A 12,391-nucleotide genomic window follows, 5' to 3' on the forward strand; every position below is an offset into this window, starting at 1 on the left:
AATAATTAGTTAACTTGCCCAGCCTTGGAATATTTTATTTTCATTGTTACTGGCAAGATTGTTGTTAGTTGACATTCGTCATACTATGTGTAACTTCGAGTATAATATGAGTATATAATACACATACAGATAAAATATTTATAATAATATTTAGTGATAATATGTAATAACATTTATATGAAAGTTTAATTTGTTTATATTATGTATTAACAAAATCATTTGACAATTTTTATTTATTTAAAATCAATAATATAATTATTATTTCAATTTATCGAGTTTTAATTGAAATATTTCAATACACGGTCAAAAACACCGTGTGCGTGGGATCTCGTGAATATTTTTAATGCGTGTAATTTAGGGTTAATGCCGGCATTCTGAATAATATGTATAATATTATATATATATATATAATACATAGCATTACAGCTTATACGCAGCTAGGCCACATATCATAATATATATTATGCTCATTATTGGTATATATATATATATATATTTATATATATTAGGGTGTCCCTTATTTCTGAACTTCTTTTTTTTTGAACCCATACCCTCTAATTTTTTTCTATTTGGTCTGAAACTACCGAATATGAAATATTTCTTTCCTGGAATAAAGTTAACCTGTGCCGAATCATCATCAAAGTTGATATATATACGTATAAATTGAGCTATTCGAGAAAAAAAAATTACTCAAAATTGAAATTAAACATTACATTTATTTTTTTTAACATAATAAAAGTTATACACTGTTATTCAGTAATATTTATCAATTTTAATGATATATTTGGATTTTGTATACAGTTATTTTTTAGCTGAAAAATAAATTATTTTCGACGCTCTGTGCTGCGGAATGAGAATATTTGATTTATAAACGACAACATTATTATTATTACTAATATATTTTAAATTATTAATATTCTTTAAATCCATAGTATTTATCATATTAATAATAAAAATAATAGATATAATAATAATGATCATTGGTTATAATAGTACAGCGCAGACAGCCGATGTCGACACGTGTCGCGGCTTAGTTTTATCTTTTATCGAATTTATATTTTTTATCGTTGTATCGTTCGATAACTTTTCTTGGGTATTACGCGACGCAATCAACCACTTTACTGGCTATGCTCACTTATCTGATACGATGATTAAATCATTATAGTAATATTATATACTTCATTAGCCGTTCAGTACTGGTGCGTTTCATTTTCGTGTTCGACTTTCGTTTATTTTACAATTAAATATGTCAAGCTTACGTAGTGCTAAAAGACTAGTATTTTTGGTTGGTAATGTAAATCATCAAATTTTTGGTGCTAAACTTCCGTCTAATCGTCAAGTGCTTGCTGTTTTATTTTATAACATGCGTGAAGTGAAATTATCTTTGAGTGAAAGTGCTAATTTGGCAGTTTGAGAGTGCAATATATTTTGGGAGAAGGCTCGAATTCCAACGAAAGCTCTTCCCAATAGTGTAAAAAAACTTGTTAAGTTGTACGAAAACTGGAGAAATCTTCAAAAAGATGCAAATAAAACTCAAGAAATCTTCGAGCATCGAAGGAATGATTTTGTGAATAAGCTAGATTACATTTTTGATATAGCACACGCTAGTGCTCTCGAACTTATGAAACTGGAAGAAGATAAAATCTTTTTACAGCGTCAAAGGGAGCCAGGCCGGCCTGGTAGTTTGGGTGGTGTTGACAGGAAGTTCACTGAAAAAGAAAAACGAGCAATTCAAAGGGCTGAGGCCGAAGAAAATCGTAGACAAAAAAATCTTCAACACTGTTTCCATGTCTTCGTCAGTCGTTAACTATAACGTAAGTGATTTTCTCAGCTCTGATGATTTTAAACTCCCAGAACAATCCCCAGAAATGTCAATGAAGGCAAAACGTGGCAGGAAAAATTTTATTGCCATTTAATTGGTGTCAGCACTTGACAGGTGTCAATTAAGCATAAGAGACTCAGTGTTCATTGTTCAAGCGACTATTGAGGCTCTGGGATTGGATACTGATGATTTTCCGGTGAACAAGTCCATTATCCAGCGAGTTAGAACGAAACTTCGCCAAGAACGAGCTGTATTTATCAAACGTGATTTTCAAAATGAGATTCCCAAAGTACGTATAGTGACTGTACACTGGGATGGCAAAATGTTACCAGAAATAAATGTGAAAAATTCTAAAGAAGAACGTCTTCCCATTTTAGTTTCATTTGGTATGAAAGAGCAGCTTTTGGCAGTACCAAAATTGGAAAGTTCAATGGCAAAAATCAGGCTGATGCGGTCTTCAACACAGTTGCAGACTGGAATCTGACAGAAAGAGTTCAAATTCTTTGTTGCGACACAACGGCTTCCAACACAGGACGAATAAATGGTGCATGTGTGTTGTTGGAACAGAAACTAGAGAAGGAGTTGTTAATTTTTGGTTGTCGTCATCACATTTATGAACTTGTATTGAAAACAGTATTTGAGGCTAAAATTCAACATGTCACTTCAAGTCCGGGCATACCTCTTTTTAAAAAGTTTAGGAAAAATTGGAAAAATATTGATCCCGGTAATTTTGAATTATGTACAAACAGTGTAACAGTTCTTTGGACTGAGTATGAAGTCAATACATTGCTCAATTATTATTGATCTGAAATTTTAAAAAAAGACTTAAGACATGACTATCGTGAATTAGTAGAGCTATTTATTATATTTTTGGGAGGAGATAAAAATAAAACATTGAAAATAAGACCACCTGATCGAATGCACCAAGCACGATGGATGGCAAGAGCATTGTATTCGTTGAAAATTGTTCTACTTAGCGCACAGTTTAGTCTGCCCTAAAAAGACAAATTAGTTCTACTGAATGTGTGTAGTTTTATTGTTATGTGTTACGTTAAGCTATGGCTGAATTGCACATCTGCAATGAAAGCTCCTCAGCAAGATTTAGACTTCCTGAAAACTATCAAGGCCTACGAGAATGTGGATGAAATTATATCAAAAGCAGCAACAAAAAAGTTTTGTCAGCATCTTTGGTATTTAACAGACGAAACAGCAGCCTTAGGACTTTTTGATGATTTAGTGAATCAAGCAACAAAAGCAAGAATGGTTGAAAATTTCCATAGAGAATATCCAGTCACCTCTGGAAACAGGTTTATCCCATCCGTTCAAGAACTGACAGGTCCATTTTATGGTAAGTTCTAATAAAAATTATTGGAAAAACGTTTCATTTAAAATATTTTTTTTTTATTGTATAAGTAATATTGCTTTTAACATTACTTTTCCATCATCACTTTAACACTATCAATAAGTATTATATTATAAATTTATTTTAATTATTTTCGTTATTTTTTCTTTTTTTAGAGAAGATCCTAGATGACTTTGTATCTTTGAAGAGTAAGAATTTGTTCAGTCACCTAGAACTCAATGATCAATTTCTTCAGGCATCCATATCTTCATGGGAGATAAATAAGGATTTCATTCAAGCAAAATAAGTCGTTTCATGCCTAAAAGGAGTTAACGATACAGCGGAGAGAGCTGTGTAATTAATGCAGGATTTTCGCGATCTACTTACAGCAGATGAAGAACAAAAGCAGTTTGTGTTACGATGTGTTAGTGAACACCAAAAAATATATCCAGATTGCAAAAAAGAAACTTTGAAGAGAAAATACCAATTGTAATAATCCATGTTCAATGTTCATTTAATAAAATAAAATATTGATTTTTATATATTAAATAACAATATTCTGAAATAGTAGTCAATTAATTTAAATGTTATCACGTTTTATCCAGATCTTTGTAAATTATTCACAAAAATGTGGTAAAAAATCTGGTAAGTCAGTAGCACAAAAAATTAAGCCTAGAAAAATGTTGAGGTGCCCAAGAAATGTATCTGTTTTAACGGAAATACTAGAGTTCGTATAAACCAATTTTGAATAGAATTCGGCACGGGTTAACTTTATCCTAGAGAGAAAATATTTCATTTACAACAGTTTAAGACTAAAAGGAAAAAAATTAGGGGGTATGCGGGACTATTTTCTAAAACAAAAAATTTTTCTATATATAAGGGACACCCTAATATATATACACCAATAATGAATATCCCCTGAAATACCAACCACGTATACGCACAGCGTGTCTTATTATATTATATACTATATATATAGTATATAGTATATATATATATATATATATATATATATATATATATATATATAATAGGATATGCATTGTTCTAAATATATTTATATAGCATAATTTTTTTCAAATTATTAATTTATATATATATATATATATATATATTTATTTATATTGTTATTAATTAAAAGTAGTTGTTTATATTTAAAAAATATTAATTCAAAAATAATCAGTTAAAAATATTTTTGAAAAATGTGGAAAATCTTTATAAAAATATTTAATAAAAAATAACCAATTTAAAATATTTTCTAATTATATAAAAAATATTATTCTACAAAACGTTTTATTTAAAATGTTCTGATATTTTATATATGTTTTAAAAACATTTTATTACTACTTGGGTAGAATGCTAAATTGGGCAAAGGTGAAGTAGCTCATGTCCAGAAAGGCAATATACACGTAATTAAGTATAATGATAAAAGAGATGTGTGCATGATTTGTACCAAACAGAAAATGGATTTTATAGAAGTCACAGAAACATTTGGATTGAAAAAAATGAAACCTAATGTTATTGTTGATTACGATAATTGTTTCTTTGCAAAATGATTGAAATACTATAAATACTTAGCGAAAAAAAAGACAATGAATTACATTTGTTAGTCAGTGTATTATACAATTGAATAGCTGCGACAATGATGCCGACAGCTTTGTCTGACGTCGACGAAATGGTGACAAGGTGCACCGCGGTCGCGGTGGTGTCGAATGCCCACCAGTGATATGAAATTTTGAGACGCAAGTCTGTCGCGGGTGGGTCTTACTACTACCGTGACGGAAGAAGAAGTGACTAACTTGGTCACAAAGTGGCTCTTATATAGCCCGCCGACCGAGATTAGCCCACCGCCGGAACCGTATTCTGTGACGAACTTTTGCATTGATTACGATACTAAAATTAAATAATATGCAAATCATTTAATTTTAATATTATAATTGATTGGGGGAATTGGGTAATTATAATTGCTCATTAGTAACTGGTTGGCGTGTGCGGCCGTTGTGCGTGCCGATAACGCTGTTTTGTTTATCTCGCCGCCGCCAAGAGTCGAAACGCCGAAGCCGTGTTTTGTGACTAACTCTTCGATTTCGGTGGCGGCGGCGCGGGCGGACACAAACAATAATAATATGTCTGGTATTGACAGGGCTGATCAAATGATCAGCTACTATCCTACACTTAGAAAATGTTTACGATGGTATATAAAAGTTTTTTTTCATCTCATGGATAAGTACTTATGGAATAAGTTATTTTTAAACAAAATTTGTTTTATTTTATAATATTGTTAAACTTTGGTCATTCGTTAGTGATAAATATCTATCTATTATTATATTTTTTAACTGTTACTTTGATTTTTTTTATTAAGTTTATCATTTGTTAATTTTGGTGTATTTTTATAAATATAATTTTTAAATTTATTTTAAGATGTACCAGCTGATGATTTCTTGATAAGTGGTTATATTCGAATTATTTTTTATTTGCGTTAATTTATTGGAGATGAATTTCGTATAATTGCTTTATCTAAAAACTTATTCACAAAAAAAAAATATAATAATATTATGCGATGGTGATTACTGATTTTTCTATAGATATACTATAGATATATATGAGTTCACTTTTACCAGTTAACAAAGGATCACCCAAATCAGCGCTCCAGTTTATACACGATATGAAATTAGTTGATGTATTCCCTTACACATGGATATCTCTAAGAATATTGCTGATGATTCCAGTTACTGTAGCATCCGGTGAACGAAGTTTTTCTAAACTTAAATTAATAAAAACTTATTTGCGCTCCTCGATGACAGATGATAGACTTTTTTCATTAGCAATTTTGTCAATTGAAAATGATATAGCCCAAAAAGTAAACTATGAAGAAGCAATCAAACAGTTCTCTGAATTAAAAGCTAGAAAAGTTAAGTTTTAATATTAATTAAAGTTAAAAATTAATATTATTTTTATTTTTTATTTTACGCAATTCGGCAATTTTATAAGTTAATAATATAATATGTGTAACCTTATTACAATATTTTACGACTAAGTAATAATGTTTAAAATTATGATACAAAATACATACTAATTTTATTAACTTACTAAAAAACTTAATTTTACTACTACTCAAACTAGGTGTGTATGTGGGGGGGTAAGGGCAGGGGCGTATTAGACTTACTTCTAGGGGGGGGGGGGGGCGACTCAAATTTTTTCTTTAATTCAGGGTCAAAATTTACAAGTAAAATTTTTGGTAATATTTATATCAAGTGAATCCTTAACCCTTTCCCGCCCAATTTTTTTTTTTTTTTTTACTATTAAAATATATTATTTCTTAACTATCAAATAATTAATAAAAAATAGAAAAAAAATAATTTCATGAAAATTCGACATTTTCCGGGGTATTTTTCATTATGGGTCCAATTGGACCCGTTGGACATCGTGAATGTAAATTGAATTTATGTATAACATCACTAAATAATAGGTATAATCATAAATCTCTTTATTTAACTTAACTGTTGTAGTACTACTTTCAAACATAAAATAAAATAAAACAAAATGAAAAACACTTATCTTGTTACATAATATAAAATAAATTAACCCTCAAAAAAAAAAAAAATTAACAAAATATATACTTTTTGTTAACAGAAAATAAAACAAAACAAATAAAAAATAAATAATTTAAATTTAAATCAAATAACAACTGTATATTAGTTACTTTTTAGTATGAACATCAATAAAATAATTTTTATTTTTATTTATACACAGTGGTAAATTGCATTTAATACATTTAAATCTAATTTTAGATGTGATACAATGTTTGCATCTTTGCTTTTCGTCAATAGGGACAGGCATATGACCTATTTGATCATAACGAACATCATCTACAGGCCTTTGAATTCGAGGTGTCTTGGTGGTGGGTAATTTATTTCCTTCACTGGGTCTTCCTCGTTTCCTAGTAGGTGACTACTACCTTTACCTGACTGAATAAGTGCTAGTGCAATTTGCGACCGAAAGTCTAAAAGCGGAATGTATTTCGTTTTTTTTGTAGAGCAGTGTCTTCTATTTATTACCAACTATTTACAACAGCTATATCTATTAAATGAAATATTATTCTTAAATAATATCGTTTAGCTTTTAAATCAATTCTGTATAACTCAACTAACATATCCATTAAGTCTATGCCTCCCATGTGCTCGTTATATTCTTTCACAATGGCTGGAGGTCGACTTGAATATGTTTCTTGTCCTTTACTGACCATCTTTTTACCATATCCATTGGTTCAACGCCCACATATGACGAAATCAAATGCACAGGTTTGTTATCAAACCATTTTAGAAATATAATATTTGAATTCGCGTCGGTAAGGTAGTCATGGGAGCCTCTACCTTTATTTTTCATTATTTTATCATTTTTTAAATTACAACCAGATACACGATTCGATCTAATTGTACCTAACGTGTGTATACCATTGTCTTTTAGTTCACGAACTAATTTATAGGAACTAAACCAATTATCAAATATAACTTTATAATTGTTGTGTTTTGGTACATGTTCAACAAGAGTTTTTACGATGTCACCACTTATACCGAGTTCTGACTTAGTTGTTGTATTTTTTCCAGTATAAATTTGAAAATCATACAAAATACCACTACCACCACAACGTGCAAAACCTTTAAATCCCCATTTGTGGGGCTTATTTTTATTATACTGTTTTAAATTACTACGACATTTGAATGGAATAATAAATTCATCAATTTAATTATATTCTTCGGGTTCTGTCAATAAACAATTTTTACGAAATGCCTCGATAAAAGGTCTTATTTTAAGCAACTTATCATAATTTATATGATTACGTGGACATAAATTTTGATTATCGTTTAGGTGAAAATTATTTCGTAATTTTTCAAAACGATTACTCGACATAGCATTAGCAATTATATCAAACCTTGTACAATCTGACTAATACATACGATAGCTGGGCATTTTTACTATACCAGAATATATATGAATACCAATAAAAGTTTCCATTTCTAATACTGTTGTATTAATTGAAGAACTTGTTTTTTGGGTAGAATATAAATTAGTATGATATACAATTTCTTCTAGTAAATTTGAATCAATAAATTTTTTAAAATAATTATAAGGAGTTAAATCGTCATCGTTACGCGTAAAACAATTGTCAAAATCAGTGTTAACAAAGTCAGTGTCTTTTTTAATCCATTTAGGTAATGATTTTCGATATTTATTATAACGAATAGATGAAGGAAGTTCAGAATCATCATCACTAGAAAAATATGACTGTTCTTGTGGTAAAATTTGTTCAAAATATAATTGATTTTCATTACGTTCTAACTCATTATTATTTTCAAAATTGTCACCTAAGCTAGCATTAAAATCAACGTTCCAATAAACTGAGGGATAATCTAAATTATTTACTTGAATATCATTTTCATTATCTGAGAATTCAATATCAAGATCAGAAATATCTCCTTCCAACAAAACAATAATTTGGTCATCGCCTAAATTATTCATTTTTTTTTCAATGATGGGTCCAAATGGATACACTCAAATTAACTGAAAATTTAAGGTCAATACGTAAAATAAAAATAAAACGAAGTATTCGTAGAGAATTCTTACTTGTTTAGCGATCAAATAAAATTTATAAATCTAAAAAATAGTAAAAGCTTAATTTAATATGATTTTCGGAAGTTATCAAATTTTTCGAAAAAAGTAATTTTGTTCTTATCATAATAAACACGATAAAAACACAAGTAATATTAATCATATGTTAAAAACAGTGATACCATTTGTTAGAACATAAAATTGTTTGTATTTAATGGGTCCATTTGGAGTCTTCAGACTATTTGTATTGGAATAACATTTAAGAATACAATACGTATCCAAATGGACTCAATGGGCTGGAAAGGGTTAATATTTGTGTTTTTTTTTTTTTTTATCTAATGCCGGATCCACCAGTGGCGTATTTAAGACTTCATCTCGGGAGGAGGGGGCGATAATATTATCAACTTTCCCCACCCATCCCAAACATTTTTTTGGACTTTAAAAAAACAAAGCACATTTTAATTTACAAAACAAAATCCATATTTCTCTTTTTAATACTTGTAAATCTATCAATTACATCGTCAACATTTACTTCAATAGCTCTATGTATGTTTAATAATGCCAAGCCTGTAAGCCTATCCTGGCCCATTTTCGATCTCAGCCAAGTTTTTAACCTATTGACAAAATAATAAATATAGCAGATATGACTAATACAAGGAAATAAATAATAAGAAAGTGGAAAAGCCAAAAAGTGGATGTGAGGAGTCGAGGGGAGTAGTAAACAAAAATAATAAAGAGATAATGTAACTATTAAACTAAAATCTAAATTAAGAGTAATTAAGCATTTTCCACATTCCGAATTATGAAGACATTTGTTTTAAGGTTGTTAGTAAGGTATTTTATATCAAATATCTAAACATTAGTACTTTTTACTTAACACATGCATTCAAACCTTCTAAGTGTAGAGAAGCTGCGTTCGGCAGAAGCTACACTAATAGGCAGAGAAGCGATAATCTGTAATAAATTGTGCACATTAGGGAAAATAATAGCATTGCAACTATCAATTGATAACAAAGCATCTTGATAAACTTTATGACCTGAAAAAAAAATGTTCAACAAATTATAGATTATACAATATCTATTTAAAAATTAATATTAATATTACCTTCATTTTTTACACCCTGCCATTTTGTTTTCCATAGTTCCAATTCTGTCTGTAGTTCCAATTTATCAGTGAGTTCTATTTCATTAAAATTATATAATTTTATGGCAGCTTTAATTAATTTTTTCAAATCTTCATCAGTAGTATCAACAATGTATCGTGGAATTAACAGACATAAATTCAATAATAACTTATTTTCTTTACTCAAGAAACGTGATTTTAAATCTTCAATAATGCTATCGATCAATGGTATATAAACAGAAACTCTATAATATTCTTCTGTTGTTTTTGACGGATGATTAGCACGGTTGGTTTGTTTTTTTGATAATCTTGGCAATTTAACTTCGATGTCCATTTCAATCATTAACTCTTCACATTCTTTATATATCTCTTTAAATGTTGATTGGCAATTATTGCGTTTATTTTCTAAATTTGTAATAACATCTTCAATGCAGTTTTTAGTACATAAAACATCGTTATTTATACCTTGAAGAACACGACTATAGTACGCGAGGCGAAAAGTGAGCCGCGATCGATGCGCGCCAAGTGGCCGTTTTTCATCAGGGCTACTCCAACTGTTTTCCCGCCTAAAATAATTTCAAACGACGTAATGTAGACTTTTTTATATAATAAAATATAAATAATATATTTAATACAAATAATACATAAAATACAATTTTTTAATCATCTTCATCATCGTCTTCATCAGTAGAACTATCGTCAGGATTAATTGTGATAATAAAGGCTCCAAAATTTCGACTCTTAAACCTTCCTTAATCAAATCGTCTTCTTGAATTTCGTTGCAGTGTTCGCCACATTTTGCCCAATCTTCTGTTGTTACTGCATTTAAAGCACTATTTACTAATATTTCTACATCTGACATTTTGAAGGTGTTATTTTTTTCCGCGACTTTACCCTTAACTTGCGCCCAGATTAATTCAATCGGGTTATAATAGGTTTGGCACGTTTATAACTTTTTCATGGAGACTTAAATAAAGAAGGTTCGGCATCTTGTCGATTTTTACCCACAGATGATTTTTTCCCTTCAGCGCAAACTCGTTTAACACAAGCAAGACTTACGCCACACGCTTCGGCAGTCATTTCGCGAGTTTGACGAAAGAAATTACTAAGTTCTGGCTTACCTTTGTCACCAGCCAACGTTTTGAAATAATTATAAACATGAAAAATTACTTTCTTCGTTTGAGAATGTGTGTCTTGGTATGCCATTTTAAAAATAATTTTATATACAGGTAATTATTAAAGAAATAATAAAAATACGACAAAAATTCAAACTTAAAAAGCGCGCACTTTAAAAACCAACGATATGCGAACGCGGGAAATATGATTACAAACGAAGGTATTAAGTGGTTAATAACACGTATAAACACTAAACTCGTATCACGAATGACTAACCTATGTAACGTTAACAATATATTGTGCAATGCAACAGCTGCAGCTGTATGAAAAGAAGAAATTGGTTTCCAAAATACGATGATTAGCACTATACAAAATATATAAATTACCACCTGCCGTTTTTAAAACGCGCGCCAGCTGTTTCCATTACTTTCACAAAAGTAGAACCCCTGACTCCATGTAAAATGACCGCTTGGCGCGCATCGATCGCGGCTCACTTTTCGCCTCGCGTACTATAATTGGAGCTGTCACACATAAAATATTTGATAAACATTGAATTGCGATTATAAATTCGCAACTGCACAAGGCTGTTAATAAACTTTTAGCTTTAGATGAAGAAATAAGTTCATTCCATTCAAAAATTTTTGTTAAAGCATCAATCGTCTAGGGTATAGATTTTTTAAATAGCATTACTCTGTCATGGCGTTCTATCCAGCGGGTTTTACATAAGCTTTGTAAACGAGGCTGGCCGTCCAGGACGGTTTTCAAGACAAAATTTCTTTTGGATGAACAATTGAAAAACTCTATTATTTCTTTCATTATCCCTACACTGTTTCTAATGCTTTTTGACGGACGATGATTTTGATATAGAGAGATTCAATGCATGACTCGCACATGGGCAATGTATAGAATTTTTTGCATGTGATTGAATTTTTTGCACGACTCCTTGCACTAACGATACCATTACTGAACAACCATCTGTTCCAATACCCACACAGTATTTAAGATCTAAATCAAAGTTTTATAATAATGAAATTACTGTGTCACCCAAAATTTCACCATTTAATTTTGGTTCCAAGTTGTTTTCATTAATAGTATCTGTATTGTAAACATATGCATGACAATCAATAAATGCAATAACATTTTCTTTTACAACTCCTTTATGTATGTAACGTAAAACTAAACTCATTTGGGATGAATGACTAAGGTCAGTAGTTTCGTCAAAAATAACGGAATAGAACTTTGATTCTTTTATTTCTTTTAAAATGATTTCTGTTATAATTATTTTACAACAATCAATTAGTTCATTCTGAACAACAGGACTGATATATGTAGCTTTAGAATGTGTAGTTTTCAAATGAGTTTCTAGAATTGAATCCCC

General features: G+C 30.0%; 2 protein-coding genes across 2 annotated transcripts; both read right to left on the reverse strand.

Moving 5' to 3' along the window:
- Positions 1-8,111: 8,111 nt before the first annotated feature.
- On the reverse strand, positions 8,112-8,684 carry LOC112691139. Its single transcript, XM_025565293.1, has one exon. It carries the CDS (start codon positions 8,682-8,684, stop codon positions 8,112-8,114), a length of 573 nt encoding a protein of 190 aa, XP_025421078.1.
- A 553-nt stretch (positions 8,685-9,237) lies between these two features.
- Positions 9,238-10,759, reverse strand: LOC112691140 (52 kDa repressor of the inhibitor of the protein kinase-like). Its single transcript, XM_025565294.1, has 4 exons — positions 10,551-10,759; positions 9,880-10,463; positions 9,667-9,811; positions 9,238-9,388 (listed from the first exon to the last, which is right to left on the reverse strand). Exons 1-4 carry the CDS (start codon positions 10,757-10,759, stop codon positions 9,238-9,240), a joined length of 1,089 nt encoding a protein of 362 aa, XP_025421079.1.
- Positions 10,760-12,391: the final 1,632 nt, after the last annotated feature.

Source organism: Sipha flava, unplaced genomic scaffold (assembly GCF_003268045.1).
Source record: "Sipha flava isolate LNK unplaced genomic scaffold, YSA_version1 567_pilon_pilon, whole genome shotgun sequence".
NCBI classification, from domain to species: Eukaryota; Metazoa; Arthropoda; class Insecta; order Hemiptera; family Aphididae; genus Sipha; species Sipha flava.

What these genes read in the sequence shown, in the direction of transcription:
- LOC112691139 (XM_025565293.1), bottom strand. Translation starts at nt 8,684, where the DNA reads ATGAATAATTTAGGCGATGACCAAATTATTGTTTTGTTGGAAGGAGAT.
- LOC112691140 (XM_025565294.1), bottom strand. Translation starts at nt 10,759, where the DNA reads ATGTCAGATGTAGAAATATTAGTAAATAGTGCTTTAAATGCAGTAACA. An exon ending in ATGAAGATGATTAAAAAATT is followed by an intron (nt 10,464 to 10,550) that starts GTATTTTATGTA and finishes AAATTATTTTAG; the next exon opens with GCGGGAAAACAGTTGGAGTA. An exon ending in GCAGGGTGTAAAAAATGAAG is followed by an intron (nt 9,812 to 9,879) that starts GTAATATTAATA and finishes TTTTTTTTTCAG; the next exon opens with GTCATAAAGTTTATCAAGAT.